General features: G+C 36.9%; 1 protein-coding gene and 1 long non-coding RNA gene across 2 annotated transcripts in view; one reads left to right on the forward strand and one right to left on the reverse strand.

Annotated features, from left to right (window-relative positions):
• Window positions 1–495: 495 nt before the first annotated feature.
• HSPA13 (heat shock protein family A (Hsp70) member 13) lies at window positions 496–11,656 on the reverse strand. The gene is made up of 6 exons (XM_070597593.1): window positions 11,010–11,656; window positions 9,137–9,477; window positions 6,727–6,940; window positions 4,976–5,143; window positions 1,675–3,992; window positions 496–1,425 (listed from the first exon to the last, which is right to left on the reverse strand). The coding sequence occupies exons 1-5, from the start codon at window positions 11,032–11,034 to the stop codon at window positions 3,325–3,327; spliced, it is 1,416 nt and encodes a 471-aa protein (XP_070453694.1). The 5' UTR covers window positions 11,035–11,656; the 3' UTR covers window positions 496–1,425; window positions 1,675–3,324.
• The window catches only part of LOC139079903 (uncharacterized), a 91,291-nt gene continuing 89,976 nt past the window's right edge, over window positions 11,135–12,449 (forward strand). Inside the window, exon 1 of the long non-coding RNA XR_011533925.1 lies at window positions 11,135–11,352. This is a non-coding gene — a long non-coding RNA (uncharacterized lncRNA). The remainder of the gene's footprint in view (window positions 11,353–12,449) is intronic.

Here is a 12,449-nt window from a genome sequence, read left to right on the forward strand (position 1 = left end):
GGAGACAGTCAAGTCTACTGTCTTTATTTAAGGGCTCATTTGAAGACTACGTTAATTTAAGGGCTTATTTGAAATAGACTACATTAATCAAATGAATCTTTTAAAAAGTTAATGTTGAGTTTTTGTCCAAAGAATATGACAAACTATTAGAAAATTATAAAGTATTAACCATCAACCAAAGGATTACGGGAGTCTATTATGCAGGATCACTTACTAACTAGATTAGTTTAGGTCTTGGCTCCATTATAGTCAAAAACCATGAGCTGGCATTCAGAATTCTGGAGATACTGTTCATGTGATAAAGGAACTGTCACTTGTAGTTTAGGGAAACAAGTAGAAAAGTACAGAAGCAATCCCAGAGAGTCAGGGTGCAGGGAACTAGGCAACAGCTGCTGAGGTCATGCACCATGAGCATCAGATCAGCACTGTCCTCACTTTCTTGCTTATATACCTCAAAAATGTACTCCAGTCTAGTCCTGAATGGAAAGCAAACAGTTTAAAAAACAAACTGCAAAGTAGTATTTATTTACATTAAAATGTGAATTACTTGTGTACACAAATTTGAGAGGCACAATCTGTTATGCACAATAACCATAATCTTCAGAACATATTATACACACAGCAGGATCTGTTGATAAGTCAGTGGTTTGAGCGAAAACACAGTACCAAAACATTCCTAATATAAAATAAATTACTCATTCACATATTCTAATCATACAAGACAGTTAATATTTTAGAAGTTAAGCGCTTCAAAAAACACTAGCTAGATGACCAAAATGAATTTTGTTTTATGAAAAATGTCTTCAGATTATTATGCATAAATGATCCCTTTCAGGATGCATTTTTATCTTTTAAATAAATAAACTACATTAATTTCAAGACTATTTATATATAGCCCCCTAAAATATGATTGAAGATAGACATCACTTTATGTTTTTAAAGGTGTAACTATACTAGAGAATATGCTAAACTTTTACCCCCAAATTCCAACACTGCCATTCGATTTTTCAGACACAATCAAATTACTTAAATTCCAATTTTAATGTATGAGAATAGCTGCCCTGTTTTGCAAATTGTTTCCTCTAAAACGTGTTAACAGATTGTCCTGGACTATCTCACATATTTGAGAAATTCAAGCTTTTTAAAAAAATCCTACAATGCTTTAGGTTAAAGCTGATACTGTATGTAGAGATTCCAATAAATTGAACACTTTTTTAAAGACCTTCACAAAGAGATCTTTTTCAATTCTAAAATCTGTTAAAGATTTATTAAAGTCCAAGAGAACACTTGAGTATTTCCATAATGCAGTGAAGGATTCCTCTTTGGCATTTCTGTTAGTTCTAAAATAAAATATGTCAACATTTCATATTATTCTACCTACCTACTATTGACATTTTCTGTACACAAAAATATTTGATTGAAATTGTGTTTTTTTTTTTTTTTTTTTTTTTAAAGATTTTATTTTTTCCTTTTTCTCCCCAAAGCCCCCCGGTACATAGTTCTGTATTCTTCGTTGTGGGTTCTTCTAGTTGTGGTATGTGGGACGCTGCCTCAGCGTGGTTTGATGAGCAGTGCCATGTCCGCGCCCAGGATTCGAACCAACGAAACACTGGGCCGCCTGCAGCGGAGCGCGCGAACTTAACCACTCAGCCACGGGGCCAGCCCCCTTGAAATTGTGTTTTAACAGCAATTTCATTGCTAAGAAACATTTTTTAGATCTGCAAAAAAATATTAACATTCAGCTTTTTACTATGAGAAGCTGAAATGTTTTGATGTTGCTAAAATGCGTTTGCTTAGTTCTCTTTTTCAGTGATTGGAAATTCAACATCATTTCAAATTTAACAACGGATAAAGCAGACATGCTTTACAGTAACAAAAATGCTGACCAGAGTATAATTTTTGAATATTGATATGAAGCATGCCTATATTAAGGGAAAAGAAAATATATCTTCAAATACTATGGGCATCACAGAAACAGAACTGCTATATTTTCTTTCTTGGTCCCTGTAGCTTTTCTAAAAGGAAACAAAAACAAAAACAGAACTGCTACAAATGCAGATTTATGGGAATTCTTCGATACTGCCTCCTTCCAGATTAGATATCCACGTTACTTCCAATATTAACAAACTTTTTGTTCTCATCACACACTAACCTTAAGGCTGAAAACAGTCCCAGTGTGACTATTTTAAAACGATAGTAGAAACAATAACAAGGTTTTACAATTGAGCACATTTTCCTTGCTCAAAATTAATATGGGGAAAAAATCTCAGTAAAACTGAATCAAGCACGATTCAGTTAATTATTATGGGGATTAATTATTAAGGGGATTAACATGGGGGAAAATCTCAGTAAAAGTGAATCAAGTACGATTTGATAGTTCAAATGCAAACTACATTCTCCAGGGCTTGCTGAAAATAACAAAACAAAACAAATATTGTAGCTAATTACTGCTATTTACTAAAGTCTGCAAAGAGTTTGGATAACAAAAAAGTGATAGTAATGCTGGCTTTATTGTGACATTAACACATATTTAAAATGCAATTAATAATTACCTATTGTTTTCTAACCAGGCACAATTATGGAAATCCAAGTAGAGAATGATGGAGAGCAGATCAAAGAACTGAAATGTAAATTGGCTATTTCTACTATCTGGTATTGAAACATTTGAATAAATCAGTAGCTATTTTAGAAAGAAAATAAACTGAGCCAATAAATATATTTTAAAAACCTGGAGAATGCAGATTACATGAACAAGACACATAATGGGATATTGAATTTGTGAAAGTAAATTTATTTAATATGGCAGTTATTGAATACTATCTATCAGCTTATATTAATAATACTGCTATCTCCCAACCAATGTATATAACTGACATCAACACTGTCCTTCAAGTAGAGGTAAATTAATAGTCATATGTAATAACCAAGTAAATAAATTACCAGCTCCTGCTAATACAATTTAGTAAGAACTGGGAATCCTATAATTGGCACTAGGCAATGTTTACAGAATGTAATTTTAAGTGCATATGGTTATCTACTTCCAGAATCCAGAAAATATAGCCACCCATGCTCCTCTAAGGTTTTACCTCAATTCTATCATTTTAGAAGTATTTGTTGGAATGGGATCTCTCCAAAATCAAAGAGGATCAATCTGGTCACATTTAATCCTAAAACAAAATGTTATGTAAAATTGTTGTGTATCTAAATGCTGCCTTTTAGGTAAATTTGTGAGATATTTTAGACACTTTCTTTATTGGAGGAGGCAGTCTGATAAACAGGAAGAGATCATCACACAATCATGAGTAAGAATGATTCCTCCATAATTCAGTTGAAGTTGGTCTTCTGTAAATGCTTATTGGGAATTTCCAAAGCACTGACTTGGAGAGGCCAAGAGCCTCCATCAATCCCCGCTTGGATAGCCACTCCTGTCACCACTGCCAGGTCAGGGTCTACAGACGTGTTGGGATCCTTTCCAAAGAACTCCTGAATGACCTGGCGGATTCGAGGAATGCGAGTAGAGCCTCCAACCAAAACCACCTCGTCAATCTCAGTCTTTTCCAGGTGGCCTTCTTTTAATACTTGCTGAATGGGGACGAGTATTTTCTGGAAGAGATCTTCATTAATGGAGTCAAAAAGCTTCCGTGATATTTCTGTTTCAAATAAAACTTGACTTTCTCCACTCTTCTTTTCAGAAAGGCCAGCTTCAAACACATTGTTCATAGGGTGGCCATCTGATGGGGAAAGCCTGTCCTTTGGCAGTTCAGTGTCAGTACTCTGAGGTTCCTTCCTGTCCTTTTCCTCCACGGTTAGTAATACTGACAACTGAGCAGACTGATGAAGCGTCAGATTTAATTTGACCATTTCCACGGCTTGTCGTAATCTGTGAATTTCCTCTTTCCTAGAAGGTAGGAAGCCATAGGTTTCATAGATCTGTTTATATAAGTACTGAAGCAATCTCTGATTGAAGTCCTGTCCTCCGAGTTTATTGTTTCCTAAGTTAAAAATAAAAAAGTTCACGTTATATTTATGCATGTGTGTATACATGTCTGTGTAGTATGTATGTATAAAAATGATATTCAATAACGCATCTCTTGCTTAATGTATTATTAAGTTTTATTCATACAAGACTAATTAAAAATAACAGGGTTAAAATGATTTTAACTCATACGTGCACTATTAAAGAAACAGTGCATGTTTGGGTTAAAATTTTTAAATGATGTAAAAGGAAGTATCTCTTACTGATAGCAAATACTTTTTCAGAAAATAGAGATTTGAGAACACAGACTGGCTTTTAAATAGCAATTTAAAAACATTAAGTGTCATTATTCTTAACAGAAGAAAGTTCTTCTCATGATCAAAAAGTATCAGTAGGCATTTTATCTTTTTTTCAATCCTTTCGCTTGCACGATTAAGAGCTGAAAAGCAGAAAAAATAATTGAAAAGTTAAAGAGTAATGTAATATAAATCCCCAGGACTGAACCTGGTTCACAAGAGAGCCCAGTCAGAAGAGAGAAAAACGCAGAAGTCAGACCACCCATAACTTACAGCTTGACCTTCCCAACAGGCTTAATTCTTTAAATGAAATTAAAAACAAAAACAGTTTTAAAAGATTTAGAATACAAAATCCTACCATTTCCCAGAGAATACTATTATTAGATTTTTTAAAGATATCTATTTTATAAAACCTAAGTGAAAGAAACTGATCATCTTAATTTTGAAAGCATTTTTCTTTCTTTCTGTTCTCCCCTATGGCCATGAAAAGTCCTGTTGGCTCAGTGAGTGACAACTACAGCTGGCGGCTGCAATGGGCAGTGCTTTTATTTGACTCACAGGATGCCCAGTCATTTTGTTTAGACTTCACTTTTGCTGTAAATATACATCAATGGTGGCATAAAATTTACATTTACAAAAGATTACCAAAACGAAGCCAAAGTATACTGAAAAAAAAATTTAACTCTCCCTATATTTTTCTTACCAGACATTGCTCGGGTTAGAAACATTCCTCCTTGTTTATTCAGCAATGACACATCTAGAGTTCCTCCGCCCAAATCTATCACCAAGACGTGAAAGACATCAGCCTTGTGGAGACCATAGGCCATAGCTGCCGCTGTGGGTTCATTTATTACCCTCAAGATCTTCAGTCCTATAAGATTGGTTGGAGGGAAGAACAACTCATGAGAGGACACTATTAAAAAATTCCTTCCTACTCAACTGCACGACGTTAGTGTTTTCTATGACACGAAGTCCACTGAGCAATGAGAACAGTCACAAACCCAATAAAAATAAGGAATGGGAAGGGTAAATAGAAGTTCTTCTAAAAGGGTGTCATTAAAGAGTATAATCTAAAAAAATAAAGGCCCAGCCAGATTCAGTGGAACATATCATTCTATTCTTTATTAATTCTTAAATTTTAGAAGAAATCTCTCACCCTCTTCTAATTTTCATATTTTACTTGTGAACATATGAGCAATAAAACGTTAATCATTATATACCAAAACAAACTACGTAAGTAGAAATGAGGTAAGCTTACTATGCTCTTCAGAAGTACTTAAAATGCAAGACCCTCAAATGCCAATCTGAAACACACAGCACATCTGATTTTGCAGGTAATGTTAAACAGGAAGCATGCAGGCTGAAGATCAGATTTCCTTGAGCAAAATTCCTGTTTTAAACTAACTGCCACACATAATGAGTGGCCTGGAAAGTAAAATGGCTTTCTGTTTCAGGAGCCGTAAAAATTATTCAAACTCTGAAGAATTTATTCCAAGACCATAATACTCTTCCTCTTAGCTGTCTTACTTCATGAATAACTCTGCTCTGGCCACAGTGTCCCACTTCTTACGTATCAGCAAATTCCGATTTTATGGTGGCTACACTGGCCGTTCTCCCTTCTGAAATGTATTTCCTCTATATATCTGCTTGGCTAACTACTTTGCTTCCTTCAAATCTGCTTAAATGTCCTTTCTCAGTGAGCCCTCTCTGACCACCCAGCGATCCTGTCCCCTTACTTTGATTTTTTCTTCCATAGCATGTTACTTTCTGTTAGACATTGTGTCAAGGTTCTCAACCAGAGGCCACTTTGCCCCTCCGGGGACATTTGGCAATGTCTGGAGACATAAGATGGTCACCACTTGGTAGAAAGGGTACTGCTAGCATCTAGTGAGTAGAGGTTAGGGATGCTGTGAAATATCCTATAACACACAGTCCCCAACAAAGAATTAACTGGCCCAAAATATCAGTAAAACTAAGGGTGAGAAACCCCACGATATACTTGTCTTTAATGTTGATTTTCTGTTTCCTTCCAGTAGAATGTAAGTCCCATGAGAATAAGGATTGATCTGTTTTGTTCACCCAGGCACTCAATATTTGTTAAATCGTGTTAAATGAATCCTCTCTACCTCAGATTTTTTTAAAACATTATATTCACGTTACTATTAAAGAAAGTTTAGAAGAAAAAATTCCTCATTGCTAACATGAGTCCATGTTCTCTCTCAGCCTTTGTCATGTGCCTATCTGACTGGCTGTGGTTGTAATATACATATTTACTTTATGCTATGGAGCTTTCTTGATTATTGTTCATAATCCTATATCCTTCTGATTTACCTACCATATAGTTTATTTATCTGCCTAGTTAGGTGATTTGCAAAGAGATACACTTTACTACAGAAGATTTTCAACCTAAGAAAATTTTGAGAAAAATGCAAACTCACACAAGGGTGATACTACCTGCTAGGTTAGCAGCTTCAATTGTTGAATTTCTCTGTTTTAGATCAAATTCTGCTGGTACAGAAATAACAGCATTGGCGACTGGCATTCCAAGGTATTCCTCTGCCATTTCCTTCAATTTCAACAACAGTCTAGAGCCAACATATTCTGGGGAAACTGTGATGGTCTCATTACTTGTCACAGAAAACTCAACCATTCCATTTTTGTTTAAAACCTGTGACCAAGATTAAAAAAAAAAGTGTAAGAGAGTGTGTGTATCTATATATACTTATACACATACATGTGTACCGGACTTAATCAATCAAAAGTTACTTTTACCTTTACAAGTTCATAAAATTCATCTGTAATCTATCAAGTACATTTACTAAGATTAGAGGTTATTCAAAGTTATACTTTAAAATCTATAAAATGAATCCACACCATGTAACAGCAGAGTAATAAAATTCATTATCAAGCATATAATTATAACAGAAGATTCTCAATATATATCTGTTAAATGAATGAAAGAAAAAAATGAATGATGAAATTAAGGAATGACAATTGCTGAATCATGTATGTGATGCAGGATCTTCTTTTTTAAAAAAATTAATTTGTTTTTAATTAGTTTGTTTTAATATAAAAAACTAGATTAATTCTAAAACATACTATCCTAGTTTCACCAATAGATTATACTAACATCAACAGTAAAGAGAATTAGTCTGTTCTAAGAAATTATCAGAATTTTACCCCATTAGGTGTCAATCAAGAAAACCTGACCTTCCTGAAAGTATTTCACCTGTCTGGGGAAAACAAAACCACGCTTCAGAAAGTATTAAAATAAGGTGGAGAGACACCAATACCATCAGAGCTCACACAAAACAGAAACTTAGATTTTCTAGATCACAAAGAAACTTAAGGAAAAAAACCCATACAATAACTCCCAGATCAATAAGTAATGTACCCAAAGCTGTAATATAATTTGGAGAAAATGTATAGCTTTATATGAATGTATCATTATATAAGAAAGATTATAAATTAATAAAGGATCCTAAGAAAGAGGCTAAAAAGGAACAAAGAAAAACCTAAGAAACTCATGGAGAAATTTTTTTCTCCTTTGAAAGTAGATGAAAAATTTGAGAATTTTTATAGACAGGTTAATCAAGAAGTGGCACTGATACAACTAACTATTTTAAAATCTATTCATTTAGAATCCCACTTCATAATTTACAAGAAAAACTCGACATGGAACAAAGATTTAAATGTTTAAAAGAAAAAACTCAGCAAAAGTCAAACCTACACTCATATAAAAGCATTAGAAAAAAAATACAACGGGAAATGCCACTGTCAGCACAGTAACAGTCCAAAACCACTGTTAAAAATTATTGAGATGATTGTACCACACAAAAATTTAACACTCTTGATAGCACAAAAACAAAATTATTTATCATCAATAAAAGGAAAAAATAAATAAAAGGAAAACATACTGAAAACATCACAAATGTACTTTTACAGTCATTACGGAAAAGTTAAAAACCCCAAGAGGAAACATGACAAAGGACAAGGGATCACTAAAGAAAATAAAATTGCCAACAAATTTTTTAACATCTGATCTCACTAGAAATCAAAGGAATGCAAATTAATCCAACATACTGTTTTTCACTTACCTGTTGGCAAAGACTGAAAAATAATAACTAGTGAAGATACAGGCACTCTAAAAGATAGTCAAGAGCACATAACCTTTCTGGTGCACAATTTGGCAACATAAATCAAAAGCCTTAAAAACGAGCACACATTTGATCTAAAATTCTACTTCTAGAATTCAAGCTTAGGAAATCATCAGAGAAGTGTACAAAGATATATGTATGAGAATATTCAATGAAGCTCCAACATTAGTGGAAAACCAGGGATAAAATAAAATGTACCCTGATAGAGACCAAACAATTAAATAATAGAGCAGTCGTCCCACGAAACCATGAAAGACAATGATGTGCATCTATTAACTAATTGTCCATGACGTATTGTTGAGTTTCAAATAAGTCATAAAACAGCATACCTAGTATGATCTTTTTATGTATACAGATATGTATACTCTCACATACAAACAGAGTATCTGTCTATCCATCCATCTTCCTATCTGTCTACACTGGGCTTTATTAGTTTTCTTGCTACAATAAAAGAGCTAAGCAGACACTCTGAGGATGGCAGAACAAGAATATGGTAAGGCCCTAAGTCCTTGATAGCCTTGTGGAGCTACTGAATTAACTCATAACTCCGCTGGAGCTGCTGCGGGATTGCTTGTTATAGGAGATAATATAACTTCTATGAAGATTAAATCAGTTGAAACAGAAAGGTTTTGTAACTTGAAGCCAAAGCATTAATTGAAACAGTATGCTCAACTAAAATTAAAACGGATTTTAGCTTAATCACTTACCTTAAATGGGTATCTGCCAATTTCAGCCTCCAGCTCTTCTGGGGTAAAAATCTTGCCTATGAATCTTTTGGCATCATATATTGTATTCTGAGGATTTGAATCTGCCAGCTCTAAGCTTTCATACCCCACAAACACATCACTGTCAGTAAAGGACACCATGCTGGGTATGCTGATATGCCCATTTTCATCTGGGATGACCTTTACTTTCCCACTGCCAGGAAAGAACACCCCAACCGAACAGTAGGTGGTGCCAAGGTCAATGCCAATCACTTTAGGAGTAGGCAGTGGTAAATACTGTTGTGCCAAATAGCCAGCCAACAGGAGAGTCAAAACAGCTGATCCTGAAAATATAGGGAAATTCAAAGATATGTCTTACCAAATCAGTTACAATATGCTAAATTACTATAGCAAAGTCCCTTTGATACCACTTTGAAACGACTAAAAATACACTCTCAAAATATTTTCTTTTATAGTACTAATGGCAACTCTTTTCTCAGACATCAAGTTTTCCATAATGTAACCTATTACACAACTAAAATGAAGTAACAACAAAAACAAAAAACCCCCGTAGATGCAGGTATGTGTAGTTCATTTATGAGTGAATTAAGGAATAAAAAATAAAAACATTTGGCTAATAATTGTGCTGATGCTGACGGGAAAAGCCACTCATCTGGAGAAAAAGCTAGATAGAATCCAATTTCTTGATCAATTGATACTTAGATTTCATAGTCTTATAAATATTTTAGTTGGCAGTATTAAAAAGAAACTCCATTATTAAAATTCCCACAGCAAAAACTGTTATTGTAAGGCTAAAACTCTTTATCCACTAATCTCCATTTTCGTTCCGAACGGATGCAATGGATAAACTGGATAAAATGCTTCTGAAAGTTGCTTAGATATTAAACGATCACTTCACAACATAATATAGTTAACTTCTGTATTTAAATATGAATTAAAGTATTTCTTGCAGAGGTAATATTTAGGGAAGGAGAAGCATAAAAGTGTATAACCCTGACGACGACATAAATGGAAGCTCCTTGAAGGCAGGTTTTGTTCACTGTTGTATCCCCTGCACCAGGATCGGTTCCTAGCAAACAGCAGATGCTCGATAAATATTAAGTGATGAAACAAGAATATGAACAAATGCCATGCAAATTGTACACATAACTGACGAAGAAAGATGCCACTTCAAATTTACAATCAATCTATTATCTGGTTTCAGGAGGCTGTGCTACACACCTGCGTGCCACCCATGTTACATACGACCCCAAACGTCCATCTGTTAGTAATTGTTAGCTCATCCTCAACACACAATTCAGAGAAATGAAATTCAGTGCCAACGGCACTTTCCTTTTACTCCTACGAGCAACAAAATTTCAGCATCATTTCATCACCTTCTGGTCTGGGAAGGGTAATTCCTCACCCGGTTTGATGGAAAGAGCAATGGACTATACGCTAAAGAGGCCTGGATATCTCAAAATCCAGCATCCATCCAGACGCTGCTGCTGCTCCTCCCCCTTCTCCCACAAAGGGGACCCGAAGATTCAGATTTTTGCAGCCTCCCAAAGACCCCAATTCAACTAACGATTCAAAATCGACGTTCTGTTGGAAAGAACCCTTCCCGAGGCCCGATGTCCCTGGGTTGCTGGCGAAGGGTCGCCGCGGGCCTACCTGGGCCTATTCGCCCTGGGCCATATATACGACCCCCCCACCCGGCGCCTCGAACAGACAAAAACGGCCTCGAAGTCACCTTTCCGCGCCCTTCCCGCTGCACCAGCTGGCTACAGGAGCTGCGACAACCACCCCCGCCCACCCCGGCCTCCCCGAACCGCTCTGGGGCCCGCAACACCGACAGAAACCCCCCGTCACTGACCTAAGATCGTCATCTCTCCGGCCATCACAGTCCCGCCGAAGAGGCTTGGGATGACTGTACCAGACGTGGGGCACCGCCCCCACGCCGCCGGCAGACCCGTGGCTCCCTGGGAAATGTAGTCCTCTTGCTCTGTCGCAGCCGGAGAAACTACACCTCCGACCAGAGAAAGGACTTCATTGACCGTGAGGATCCTGGGCGAGAGCCTTCATTCAACTGCTGCCAGTGTCGACTGAGCCGTCCTCCCACGCACGGACTACCGAGCCAATTAGGCTGAGGTGGAGGAGAGCCAAGAAGAGGGAGTGGCTTTTATAACCAAACCTGAGCCGCCTCGAGCCAACTTGAGGTAAAAACACAGTGTCTTTAGCAACGCCCCAGCGCTTTGTATTGTGGGAAGTGTAGTTCCCGTCTGCCCCGTTCGCCGGAGAGACAGTGAGGTCTATTAGTTTATTCCTTTTTTTTGGCCATGTCCCTAACCAGGCCCAATTTCGAGCTTTTGTTCTTTCGTTCTTCCTACCTTTGCCGGGGATCTAGATTCTAGATAGGGTTCCTCTAAGCACCCCCCTACACCCCCCGCCCCCCCACGGTCCCAGCCTCCTTGGAAGAGCCCCTGCTGCAGTGCAGGCACAGAGGGAGGCCGAAACTCCAGTAAGATCATCAGTCCTCTGCTTTTGTTTTGGGATAAATGAAGTCAAGTAATCTTAAATCAATGCGCTTTATCCAGGAGAGGAGGGACACGTTTTCTCTATTGCTAACGCTGAGTAGACCAGTAAAACAAAAACGGAAACAAAACACCTTAGCTTTCTCTTGCATTGTCATAAGTGGCAGGAATTGCTTTCATGGACAAGTCCTGTAACATGTAATGGCCAGTTAGGACATTGTGAAGTTTTTCACAGGTTCTAGTCCGTAATAGACCTGATTTTAATTCCTTCTTGGTCACTGGTAGTACGTAATGGCTACTTCTGAGAGAATTTTGTCCTTTATTGCTCTTAAAGTTCGCAAGAACTATGATTCTGGAGGACTGAAATCTCTTTCCTCACTTTAGATATAAATCAAACGATCCCTGTTGACAACAGATCAGGCTGTTGGGTAATAAACTGCCACTGGCTTTTTAAAAATATATACAGTAGTCCTCCCTTATCTCACTTTCAGTTACCTGTGGTCAATTTGGGTCTGAAAGTGGTAAATGGAAAATTCCAGAAATAAACAATTCGTAAGTTTTAAATTGCACGCTGCTGCTGTTCTGAGCAGCATGATGAAATCTCGTACTCTTCGGTTCTGTCCTGCCCAGGATGTGAATTATCCCTTTGTCTATTGTATCTATGCTGTATACCTGCTTGTTGGTCACTGTCTCAGTCATCACATTGACTATGGTGGTGTCACAGTACTTGTGTTTAAGTAACCCTTATTTTACTTAATACTGGCCCTAAAGTGCAAGAATAG

This window comes from Equus przewalskii, chromosome 27 (assembly GCF_037783145.1).
Source record: "Equus przewalskii isolate Varuska chromosome 27, EquPr2, whole genome shotgun sequence".
NCBI lineage: Eukaryota > Metazoa > Chordata > Mammalia > Perissodactyla > Equidae > Equus > Equus przewalskii.